The sequence below is a fragment of the Taurulus bubalis genome (genome assembly GCF_910589615.1).
Source record: "Taurulus bubalis genome assembly, chromosome: 1".
NCBI lineage: Eukaryota > Metazoa > Chordata > Actinopteri > Perciformes > Cottidae > Taurulus > Taurulus bubalis.
The window spans coordinates 2531284-2544092 of NC_136589.1; the positions used below are offsets into that span (position 1 = coordinate 2531284).

General features: G+C 45.4%; 1 protein-coding gene across 1 annotated transcript; it reads left to right on the plus strand.

The window, feature by feature from the left end:
- Positions 1–235: 235 nt before the first annotated feature.
- ttf2 (transcription termination factor, RNA polymerase II) lies at positions 236–12584 on the plus strand (the record flags this gene model as incomplete). The annotated part of the gene is made up of 23 exons (XM_079226593.1): positions 236–263; positions 428–533; positions 777–863; positions 1144–1213; positions 1415–2185; positions 2981–3101; positions 3212–3391; positions 3982–4139; positions 4930–5011; positions 5603–5737; positions 5841–5991; positions 6180–6273; positions 6407–6591; positions 7915–8068; positions 8155–8246; positions 8722–8807; positions 9076–9218; positions 9701–9889; positions 10475–10533; positions 10598–10751; positions 10979–11061; positions 11488–11562; positions 12200–12584. The coding sequence occupies 23 exons, from the start codon at positions 236–238 to the stop codon at positions 12342–12344; spliced, it is 3348 nt and encodes a 1115-aa protein (XP_079082719.1). The 3' UTR covers positions 12345–12584.
- Between the last annotated feature and the right edge of the window lie 225 nt (positions 12585–12809).

Consider the following 12809-nt stretch of genomic DNA (forward strand, 5'->3'; position numbering starts at 1 on the left):
GAGTTTTAATTTTTGTATGCCACAGTTATTATATAGTCTACATTATAGTATATCTATGTTGTTATATCTCTACTTTTATGACAAACATAAGTAATTTGCATTAACTCATCAGTACGTCAACTTTTAAACTGACATTTGCTTTACCGGATGTGGTTTTAGGACTGCTGCGATTGGTCCATACGAAAAGGCTAACTTTTATGTCCAGGCAACTGACAGTGCGCTGAGTGTGAGGACAATGGAGAAGGTTTTATGTAAGGTGCACGGTAAGTCTCAACAAGTTAAAGTTAGCTAACTGTTTGTTGTAGAACATAAAGGTAGATATTGTGTTTGTATTGTACAGTACAAACCCTATTGTTGCTCTGCATTTCCGTTGCAAACCTGAAGTGAAAATGAAGTGTTCGTGCTTCGTCCTGTGTTCGCCACACAGGCAGCGTGTGCATGCTGAAGACGGGCCTTAAAGATGGACCAAATAAAGGCAAAAGCTTCTACGTCTGTGTTGACAAGCAAGGATGTGATTTCAGTCACGTGGCACGGTGAGGAAAAGTACTGACGTCACGATGTGGGGAGGCTTAGAATAAATAAACATGAGTCATACGCAGTTGGTTTGCTTGCTCACAGCTCTTATAATAATAATCATATTCCAATTTAAATCCACTCCAGTCAACTATAACCTTATACAAGATGGGTACCAAAACATAACTGCTGATTATTTAATGGTATGATAGCTGTTTTAGGGTGTTTTTTGCACAGTTTTTTTTCATTATCATCTCCTCCAGAATCTCACCGTCCCACTGCCTCCATCATGAAGACTCCATGGTAGAACTCCAAGCTCTCACCTACAGTCTCCAGCAGCAGAGCCACAGGTGACATTGATTTAAAGTCACTGTTTTACATTTTGATGCCCGTCTCGAGGTGAAGGGTTGGGTTGGATGCTTGGCTCCAAGTGGAAAACACACAGTGATAGCTTGGCACTTTACATTGGTGCTGCATTGGAGCCGCCAGATGAGGCTGATGTTCTACCGGGGAACCCTGGAGAGCGTCGTTAGACACAGAATTATTAAAAGTGCAACGGAACCGTATGCACAAAAGAGCCATGACTCGGGAGCAATAACATTGATCCATCTATCTGTTCTCCTTTTCCAGGTTGTTCTTCAGGTGCATTGTGGGTAAAAAAGCAGGCCAGAGGTGGTGTGGAGACGTGCCGTGGACTGCAGTAAGACAGCGCCCGTATACTGTATACTTTAAATACCTTTGTCAACACTTTTATCTCTTCAAATCATCACATGAGACCAAATGGTGTCAGGCTTAAACACACACATTGTAAAATCACAGTTTGAGTCCAGCCGGTGAATCTCTGCACGCCGTCCTCTCTCTCTTGTTTTTTTAACGTTTCTGTCGTCTTCCTTCGCTGCAGCCCGAGAAGGAGAAGAGAAACCCTCTATCTGACACGCAGCTGCAGCCGTCCTGCCTGCCGCCGGTTCGAAACCCCTTCAAAGCCTCCGGCAAGACGGACCAGGACTCCGAGTGGAGGCGGATGCAGCGGCGCGGCGGGGGGGAGGAGGGGAGAGCCGGCGGGGCGAGTCCCGAGGCCGAGGGAGGAGAACGCCACCAGAAGGAAAACGTGGAGGGCGCCGGAGCGGAGGAGGAGGAGACGGAGAAGCTGGACTCTTACCGAGGAAAACCTCTTCCACCGGGGATGAAGGTGAAGAAGAGAGTTTCGGATGAGGAGAAGAACCGTCCCACAGCTGGCGGAGTGGGGGAGCCGGACCAGACGGAGGAGAACCGCGCTGCAGAACGCGTGGTTTCTTCCTCCAGCGGCACGGAGAAGAAGGAGCCGCACAAGGCCCCGCCCCCACGACCCACCGAGAGCGGCGCCGGTCCGGCTGAGCACACGGAGGGCGTCTCTGAACCGGCAGCCAGGAGCAGCAGAGACTTCGATACCGGCAAGAACCCCACGTCCACCAAACCACCACGACCAGAGTCCAGTGCAACCCAAACCCACCAGGTCGACGATGACGACGATGTGGTGTTGGTGTCGGTGAAACCGGCCACTCAGAAAACTCCGCCCGTTTCTGCCGTTCAGAAGACGCTGACCGCCTTCTCCGGGTTCCAGCCGGTCAGAGGTCAGCCGGGCGACGCCAGAGGGATGCAGCGGCTGCTCACGGCTCAGCTGCAGCAGAGAAAGGTGAAGCCGGGTCACCGGTTGGAGCGATGCGGGCAGAGAACGGGCGTTGTTCATCTCGTAGAAAGTCTCTGTGCTTTCTAGAAGTTGTTGACAAAGAGACGGAGATCAGTCTGAATAGATGAGGAGAAATGACAGAAAGAGGAAGCTTAGGTATTATGAGGCACATTCAAGTTTCTGAGAACATCTGATCTTTTTGCACTAAAGTTCTTAACAAACCAGAGAGAACTTTTTATTTCTCAAGTATTTCATTCAACAAAATGTATTAAAACAGGCTTTACCATGTGGTTATAAGATAGATAGATAGATAGATAGATAGATAGATAGATAGATAGATAGATAGATCTAATACATGTATTGAAATACCAGGAAACGTGCTACATTGTTAAATATATATATATATAAATATTATTAAAAAATATATTTTATATAATAAATATATATAATTATAAAAAAATATTGTATATATATAATTATATGATACATTTTGTTATAAAATATATATATATATATATATAAACTTCTTTTTTAATAATTATATTTATTATATAAAATACTTTTTATATATATTATTTTATATTTGTGTATATGTGTATATATAAAAAATATTGCCTTCACTGGGATAAAAGCCCCATGAACAACTTCCTGTTTCACAATAAAGCAGCCAATAAGAAGCTGGAATCGGGTCGCATGGTTTAGCGCTGATGGAATAAATCCCCGCCAGACTCTTCCGTCAGAGACTCACTCTCTTCTCTCTCTCTCTCTCTCTCTCTCTCTCTCTCTCTTCTCCCCGTGAAGGCGACTCTGTCGGTGGTGAACGTGGCGGCGCTGCCAGATAAAGGCGAGCGCCTGAGGTCTCAGGTGAAGGAGCTGGAGGACGCGCTGGAGACTCTGAGCCTCACGGCTGCTGCTCTGCCCGGTAACCCGCTACTGCAGGATGAATCCTATTTAACTGTCTTTATTATTATGATTATTATTATTACAATTCACAAGTTTCTGAGTACATTTTGTGTTATTTTTCTCTTGGAGATGCCGGTCCGGGTGGAGGTGCCGGTCCGGGTGGAGGTGCCGGTCCGGGTGGCAGCCAGGTCACGAACCCCTTCAGCCGGCAGGGCGGCACCATCCTGCTGCCCGCCCCCCCAGCACCCGGCTCCTCCAGCAGCACCCTGGGGCTCCAGCCGGCCCAGGGTAACACCCACATGGGTGCAGGTAGGCCGACACCTTCTGTCTTCGTTCTGGAGGGAAACCATATCCACTTCACTGTCGACGTTAAAACTACGACCGCCTGTTCAGGCCCAGAATATTTAAGTCATGCATTTAAGAGAGAAAAATATAATTATTATTTTAGGTTATGAAGTCATGTATTTAAGAGAAAAATATATATTATCTTAGGCTATAAAATCATACATCTAAGAGAAAAGATATATTTATTATTTTGGGTTATAAAATCATACATTTAATAGAAAATAATATAATTATTATTTTGGGTTATAAAATCATACATTTAAGAGAAAACATATATTATCTTAGGTTATAAAGTCATGTCTTTGAGAAAAAAACTAGAATATTCTGAGATTATTAAATCTTAAATTTGCGATGATAATTTCCGAAATTGAGCAAAACCGTGGTAACGTCAGCCACTATGTGAATTGAATTGATCGTAGAGTTATTGTATGAACATGTCTATCGTCCTTCATCCTCATGTTGTCTTTCCTCTGGGCTTTCAGATAAATCTTAAAGACCTTTCACTGCTTTTTATTCGCCACTCGTACTAACTCTCCGTGCTCGCTGTTTCCCAGCTAACTTCCAGGCTCAGGCCTTTTACGGAGGCCGGATGACGGACGACCGGCTGCTGGCAGTGAAAAACGCCACCTGCGAGACCATCGACCACCTCCACAAGTCCCAGGAGTCCTGCCCCGACCCTGAGGCCGAGGTGCCAGACCCCAAGGGCATCAAGGTGAACCACCAGCTCATGTGTTTAACTAATGACAAAACATCAGGGAACTAATGTATGTTGACAGCCATGTCCCCCTGTGATTGGTCCAGTACTGTCATAACATTGTCCCCCTGTGATTGGTCCAGTACTGTCATAACATTGTCCTCCTGTGATTGGTCCAGTGTCGTCATAACATTGTCCTCCTGTGATTGGTCCAGTACTGTCATAACATTGTCCACCTGTGATTGGTCCAGTACTGTCATAACATTGTCCCCCTGTGATTGGTCCAGTACTGTCATAACATTGTCCACCTGTGATTGGTCCAGTACCGTCATAACATTGTCCTCCTGTGATTGGTCCAGTGCTGTCATAACATTGTCCTCCTGTGATTGGTCCAGTGCTGTCATAACATTGTCCTCCTGTCCTGTGATTGGTCCAGTACTGTCATAACATTGTCCACCTGTGATTGGTCCAGTACCGTCATAACATTGTCCTCCTGTGATTGGTCCAGTGCTGTCATAACATTGTCCTCCTGTGATTGGTCCAGTGCTGTCATAACATTGTCCTCCTGTCCTGTGATTGGTCCAGTGATGTCATAACATTGTCCTCCTGTGATTGGTCCAGTACCGTCATAACATTGTCCTCCTGTGATTGGTCCAGTACCGTCATAACATTGTCCTCCTGTCCTGTGATTGGTCCAGTGATGTCATAACATTGTCCTCCTGTGATTGGTCCAGTGCCGTCATAACATTGTCCTCCTGTGATTGGTCCAGTACCGTCATAACATTGTCCTCCTGTGATTGGCTGTCAGGTGTTGCTCCTGGCCCATCAGAGGAGAGCTTTGGCCTGGCTGCTCTGGAGAGAGAACCAGAGTCCCTGCGGAGGAATTTTCGGTAAATTCACCTTATTTTTACATTTATTAAAGAAGTTGCAATGTTTCCTCACTGATGAAAATAAGCCGGTTATTGTCTATTCATTCACAAAAACCGAGCTGCTAGAATCTAGAAGATGATTATTTAGTGCAGAACAACACGATAATTACAATATTGTTGTTTTTAATCAAATGTAGATTCGGGCTATAACTATTATTTTCAGTATCGTTTAATCTGGAATTTACGTTCTAGATTAATTGTTTGGTTTATAAAAATAAAATAGTGTCTTTTAAATGTCTTGTTCCAAATCCAAATAAATTCAGTTCAACATGAAGTAAAAACGGAGGAAAAGAAGGAAATCTCCACAGTTGAGAGGCTGAAAACATTAGTTTCTTCTATTTTTGCGTGAAAAAAGGATTAATCAAATATAAAAATAGATGCCGATAATTTTTTCAACTCGTGTAATTTCAAACATAAAGTTCGGCACTAATGTGCATTTGTGTTTCTGTGGTAAGAATATAACATGTTCTCCTTTTTGAGGTCTTTAAATATAGCATGACAAACGGGGATCTTCCTCACGATGTCTCTTCCTCTTCCTCCCTCTGGATGCAGCGGACGACATGGGACTGGGAAAGACTCTGACCATCATCGCCCTCATACTGGCCAAGAAGATCAAAGCCAAAGAGGAAGAGAAGAAGAAGAAGGAAGAGAAGAAGAAGAAGCAGGAGGGCTGGATCTCCAAAGCCGGTAACTTAACACCCGTAAAGTTCTGATAGTTCTGCTGGAAGACGTGAGGTTCTGATGGTTCTGCTGGGAGACTTGAGGTTCTGACGGTTCTGTCTTGGTCCAGACTGCAGCCTCGTGGCCTCGGCAGCGACCCTGATCATCTGCCCCGCCTCCTTGGTGCACCACTGGAAGAGAGAGGTGGAGAGACACCTGAAGACAGGGAGGCTCACGGTTTACCTGTACCACGGACCCAACAGGGAGAAGAGGGCCGAAGTGTAAGGACACACACACACACACACACACACTTCTTTTTGGTCTTCATATAAATGAGTTATAGACTTGTGATGTTATTGAACATCAGTGTTTGTGGTTAAAGACTAACAGCTAACAATAGCTCTTAGCTCTTAGCTCTTAGCTGTTAGCGGTTAGCGATTGAAGACTAACAGCTCTGTCGTCCCCTCAGGCTGGCTGAGTACGACGTGGTGGTGACCACCTACAGTCTGGTCTCCAAAGAGGTTCCGGTCCAGAAGGAACCCAGCACCGGTGCTGATGAAGTGGTGAGTCCTTCATACGTTCATGTTCTCACTCCAGCAGTCTGTGTTGGTATGAGGTACTTCTACACAGTCTGTGTTTTACTGAACTAGATGAGCATAAAGAAACGTTTGTTCTCTTCCTCCCTCGTTTCCTCAGCCCTCTCGCCCCGCCCCTCTTCTGCGAGTCAGCTGGGCCCGGCTGGTTCTGGACGAGGCCCACAACATCAAGAACCCCAAAGTCCAGACCTCCATGGCCGTCTGCCGACTGAGGGCCGCCGCCCGCTGGGCCGTCACGGGTACACCGATCCAGAACAACCTGCTGGACATGTACTCGCTGCTCAAGTAGGTAGACATGTAGTCCTGGTCCTCTATAGACCTCATGTAGTCCTGGTCCTCTATAGACCTCATGTAGTCCTGGTCCTCTATAGACCTCATGTAGTCCTGGTCCTCTATAGACCCCATGTAGTCCTGGTCCTCTATAGACCTCATGTAGTCCTGGTCCTCTATAGACCTCATGTAGTCCTGGTCCTCTATAGACCTCATGTAGTCCTGGTCCTCTATAGTCCTCATGTAGTCCTGGTCCTCTATAGACCTCATGTAGTCCTGGTCCTCTATAGACCTCATGTAGTCCTGGTCCTCTATAGACCTCATGTAGTCCTGGTCCTCTATAGTCCTCATGTAGTCCTGGTCCTCTATAGTCCTCATGTAGTCCTGGTCCTCTATAGACCTCAGTGTAGTCCTGGTCCTCTATAGACCTCATGTAGTCCTGGTCCTCTATAGTCCTCATGTAGTCCTGGTCCTCTATAGACCTCATGTAGTCCTGGTCCTCTATAGACCCCATGTAGTCCTGGTCCTCTATAGACCTCATGTAGTCCTGGTCCTCTATAGACCTCATGTAGTCCTGGTCCTCTATAGTCCTCATGTAGTCCTGGTCCTCTATAGTCCTCATGTAGTCCTGGTCCTCTATAGACCTCAGTGTAGTCCTGGTCCTCTATAGACCTCATGTAGTCCTGGTCCTCTATAGTCCTCATGTAGTCCTGGTCCTCTATAGACCTCATGTAGTCCTGGTCCTCTATAGACCTCATGTAGTCCTGGTCCTCTATAGACCTCATGTAGTCCTGGTCCTCTATAGACCTCATGTAGTCCTAGTCCTCTATAGTCCTCATGTAGTCCTGGTCCTCTATAGTCCTCATGTAGTCCTGGTCCTCTATAGACCTCAGTGTAGTCCTGGTCCTCTATAGACCTCAGTGTAGTCCTGGTCCTCTATAGACCTCAGTGTAGTCCTGGTCCTCTATAGTCCTCATGTAGTCCTGGTCCTCTATAGACCTCATGTAGTCCTGGTCCTCTATAGACCTCACTGTAGTCCTGGTCCCCTATAGACCTCATGTAGTCCTGGTCCTCTATAGTCCTCATGTAGATCTGGTCCTACAGCAGAGACCAGTTTCTAAAGGGACCCTGGTGCTTAGAGGCACTACCACTGTAGTCCACAGGGGGCGCCAGAATCAACACATCATGAAAGTTCCTCATAGTGACTTTAAAATATATTAAAGGTTTAGATGAATAAAGGAAGTTTTTGTAACAATATTTTTTTATATATTTTTTTATTTCCAGCCTCCAGACTGTTCAGTTTCATGTGTTGACATAAGTTATCTCTGCGTCTCTCAGGTTCCTGCGCTGTTCTCCGTTTGACGAGTTCAAGGTGTGGAAGGCTCAGGTGGACAACGGGTCCAACCGAGGCCGAGAGAGACTCAACATCCTGACGAGGACTCTGCTGCTCCGGCGGACCAAAGCCCAGCGGGACTCCAAAGGAAACGCGCTGGTGGGCGCTCACACCTTTTTTATATGAGATCATTACGTCATGAGCTCCGCCTTCTGTTATTGATTATGAACCATGTCTCGGTCCAGGTGCTTCTTCCCGATCGGACCTGCGAGGTGCATCAACTCAAACTGTCCCCGGATGAACAGGCGGTGTATGACGTGGTCTTCGCCCAATCCAGGTAAGGTGAACAGGAAATGACCATGTATGGACTGAGGAGGGACGTAGAGACACCTGTCAATCACCTTGTAGCCCCGCCCTAAAGCATCCCCTGCTTTATGGTCGCCCTCTGCTGGTCAGGAGAGAGAATGCAGCTTTAACACATGAAGCATAGACTTCTATACAACCAGAGGAGTCGCCCCCTGGTGGTCAGGAGAGAGAATGCAGCTTTAACACATGAAGCAAAGACTTCTATACAACCAGAAGAGTCGCCTCCTGCTGGTCAGGAGAGAGAATGCAGCTTTAACACATGAAGCATAGACTTCTATACAACCAGAGGAGTCGCCCCATGATGGTCAGGAGTGAGAATGCAGCTTTAACACATGAAGCATAGACTTCTATACAACCAAATGTTGTTGAGTCTGGATACAGTAGATTGACCAATAACAAAATATCATAAAGTGACACTAGAATGATGATTGTCTCTTTTCCTGCAGATCGACTCTGCAGAACTACCTGAAGAGACACGAAGGGAACGACGTGAAGAAGGGGAACGCTGCCGGTTCCAATCCCTTTGACAAAGGTGAGACATCAGATCCCATATATATATATATATATATATATATATATATATATATATATATATATATATATATATATATATATATATATATATATATATATATATATATATATACATACATACATACATACATACATACATACATACATACATACATACATACATACTCGCCAAAAAATTCAATAGGAGTTTTGAGAAAGCTGCATGTGTGGAGCTCCATCATACTGGGGTTCATACTGGGGTTCATACTGGGGTTCTTCCCTCCCAGTGGCCCAGGAGTTCGGGATGTCTCAGGCTGACGCCGCCGTGTCGAGTTCCCAGCAGCCTCAGCAGGCGTCCAGCACCGTGCACATCCTGTCCCTGCTGCTGCGCCTCCGGCAGTGCTGCTGTCACCTGTCGCTTCTCAAGAAGGTACACACACACACACACACACGCTCTCTCACACACACACACACACGCTCTCTCACACGCTCACTCACACACACACACACACACGCTCTCTCTCACACACACACGCTCTCACACACACACGCTCTCACACACACACGCTCTCTCACACACACACACACACACACGCTCTCTCACACACACACACATTCTCACACACACACACACACACGCTCTCTCACACACACACACACACACACACGTTTTACGGGAATGCTTTAAATAAACAACACTGACCTCTCTCTCTATCTCTGTCTCTCTCCCCCTCTCTCTCCCTCTCTCACTCTCCCTCTCTCCCCCTCTCTCTCCCCCTCTCACTCTCCCTCTCTCCCCCTCTCTCTCTATCTCTGTCTCTCTCCCCCTCTCTCTCCCTCTCTCACTCTCCCTCTCTCCCCCTCTCTCTCCCCCTCTCTCCCCCCCCCCTCTCTCCCTCTCTCTCTCCTCAGACTCTCGACACATCGGAGCTGCAGGGCGACGGCATCGTCTTGTCTCTGGAGGAGCAGCTCAACGCTCTGTCGCTCTCCTCCTCCTCCTCCTCCTCCTCTTCGTCGGGCCCTCAGCCCACCGACACCGTGGCCCTCAATGGCACCCGCTTCGCCTCCCAGCTGTTCGAGGACACCAGTGAGAGCACCAAGGTGGGTTCAGCACCCTGAGGTCCCTACTGGACCCGTGAGAGGAGTCTGCTCAGGACATGAGCTTCTTTCTTCTCCTCACCACCAGGGGGCGTAGAAACAAATGAGCTGCGAGGAATCAAGAGTGTAACTCAGAGATGTGAACAGTGTCTGTGTTTATAAACTGCTTTAGTTCACGTTCTACAAACACAGACGTCAAGTATTAAAAACATTATGAAGAAACAATCAATATTTGATTTTGCTGCTAAATATATGCTCAAATAGTTTTTAAGGACTTCCTGTTTCTTTCTCTGCTCCACAAGTTCCGGTGAACGTTTTTTTTTAATTTTTTATAATAATTTTTGATTAAATGTTGGAAAACATCTCTCTTTAAAATGTGCATTTTCTTTTGTTGATTTTTGTTGAACTTACACTCTTTAACGTAATTATATTCTTGATTTAATTTGGTTGACATTGGACACATTCAGCTGCGACTGTTGATGAAAATCTGCCTGTGTGGTGTCATGTTTTAAAACCAACTACTAGCCCATGTTTTATCAGAACAACAACAAAACTAATCTCAACTTCTACCTTTTTTAATGTCTCCAGATTGCTGCTATCGTCTCTGAGCTGAAGGCGATCAGACGAGACGGAGCCGATCAGAAAAGGTACTACGTTATATACACACACACACACACACACACTCACACTCACGTCCCGTGGCCTCTGCAGTGTGATCGTGTCCCAGTGGACCAGCATGCTGAGGATCGTAGCGGTGCACCTGCGGGGGATGGGCCTCAGGTACGCCGTCATCGACGGGACCGTCACCCCCAAAGTGCGCATGGACCTGGTGGAGGAGTTCAACACCAACGCTGACGGGCCGCAGGTGAGCCTCTCCACCTCCAGTCATGTGACTGTAATAATAATAATGAACAGCTGTTTGTATTATACGCTCAACATATTGAACAAATACACCTCTTTACGCCCATTGTTGCGCCCCTCAATCATTATCCTCAATGGAGGAAGTTCTGCACCGGCGGGACGACATCAAACACCTCGAGTTATTTATTCTCTTTAAAGAAATGGATTCATATTTCTGTTTTTGTGCCGAAGGTCATGCTGGTGTCTCTTTGTGCCGGAGGAGTCGGGCTCAACCTGATCGGTGGGAACCACCTCTTCCTCATGGACATGCACTGGTGAGGCGGTCGCTCTGCCCGGACTGTTCTGGGTTTCATCCCTTTCTTCACGTGCTTTCACCTCCTGACGTTGCTCTTTGTTTATTTTATTTATGGTCAGGTCAGCTGGAACTGGAGCTCAACCAGTATCTTTATTCTCATAGAACCATTTATGAGAAGATTATTGACATTTATAGACTTTTTTTAATTTATTAGGAAGAATAAAAACAACAGTGTTAACAGTTGGGAGGATTATTATATTTAATGTTTTTCACAGTCTGGAAGATGTCAATGTGAGCAATAACAGGGTTACATTCATATTATTAAATATGGTAATATCAATATATTTTAGGAATTTTAAATGCTGTTTTGCGCCGACCCGGTCGTGTAAAGCTGCTCATGAAGTGCTCACATCTTTTGACCTCTGACCCCTGAATGCTCTCACAGGAACCCGGCCTTGGAGGATCAGGCCTGTGACCGGATCTACAGAGTCGGGCAGAATAAAGACGTCACCATCCACAGGTAACGAGTCAGAAGGAATAAAGAAATACGTTCAAGTATTTAACAGCAAACCCACAGACTCATGGCACTGAAACGGTTCATAGACTGAATCTATGTTGGATCCCTACCACTCAATCAAGTTGTATTTATACATGTACAAGTACTACAACCAGAGCATAAAGCACTAATAATACAAACCTTTCAATTGGAAAAACTCAAAAAGAAAGCTGAACTGACGGGTTATAAAATATCAATATTTACTTCACGCAACTTGGAGTATAAATGTAAAAATGTTTTAGTTCTGCTGGTTGAAGCAGCTAAAAGAAGAACCAGAGGATTTAGCCTGATAAACTAACAATAACAACTTTTAAAATCAATACCAAAACTAACAGGTAACCAGTGTAAAGATTACAAAGTATGTATATAATAAATATATTTATGTAATATCTCCTTTATGGTCTTAAACAGAGTGAAATTTCCTCATTTTGAAGATGTTCTTCAAATGATGAAGTTATGTTTTTTGGCATGATTCTGGGCCTGTGAGTGAGACTTAGGGGATAATGTTGGGTTTTGCTGTGATTGCAGCCTCGAGTGTGTAATTTTGTTTGTGTGTGTGTGTGTGTGTGTGTGTGTGTGTGTGTGTGTGTGTGCGCTGCAGGTTTGTGTGTGGCGGCACGGTGGAGGAGAAGATCTCCACACTGCAGGTGAAGAAGAAGGAGCTGGCCCAGAACGTGCTGTCGGGGACGGGCAGCACCGTCTCCAAGCTCTCGCTGGCCGACCTGCGGGTCATCTTTGGTGTCTGAAAAGCAGGCAGCATGAGGCTCCTCTCTCCTCCCAGACGCTTGTTGGACTTCATGTGCCTTCACGTTTTATTTCTGTCTTTTTCTTTTCCTTGAAACTATTCGTCCTCATGTCAGTGCTGCATGTTGCTTACGCTGAGCTATTGTCAGTGTTGACTTTGACATTATCATCTCATGTTAAATCACAACCTATTTTATTTTGTATAATCTATATGTGTGTCACCTTGGTTTCAAAGCTGTTTTCAAATATCTTTGTTTAAATATTATGTTTTGTTGGTTTTCAATAAATTCAGCTGATGAATCTCATGCTCCGCTCGCTGTATCAAGTCATTTAAACAATAGCTTGGTTGTGGTTTATTAATTCAAAATGTCTATATATTCTGTAATTTGCTCATGCATGTTTGGATTTGACACACTTATGTCGCTCATACTGTACTTACAAGATATACAGTATATCGGACATATTTT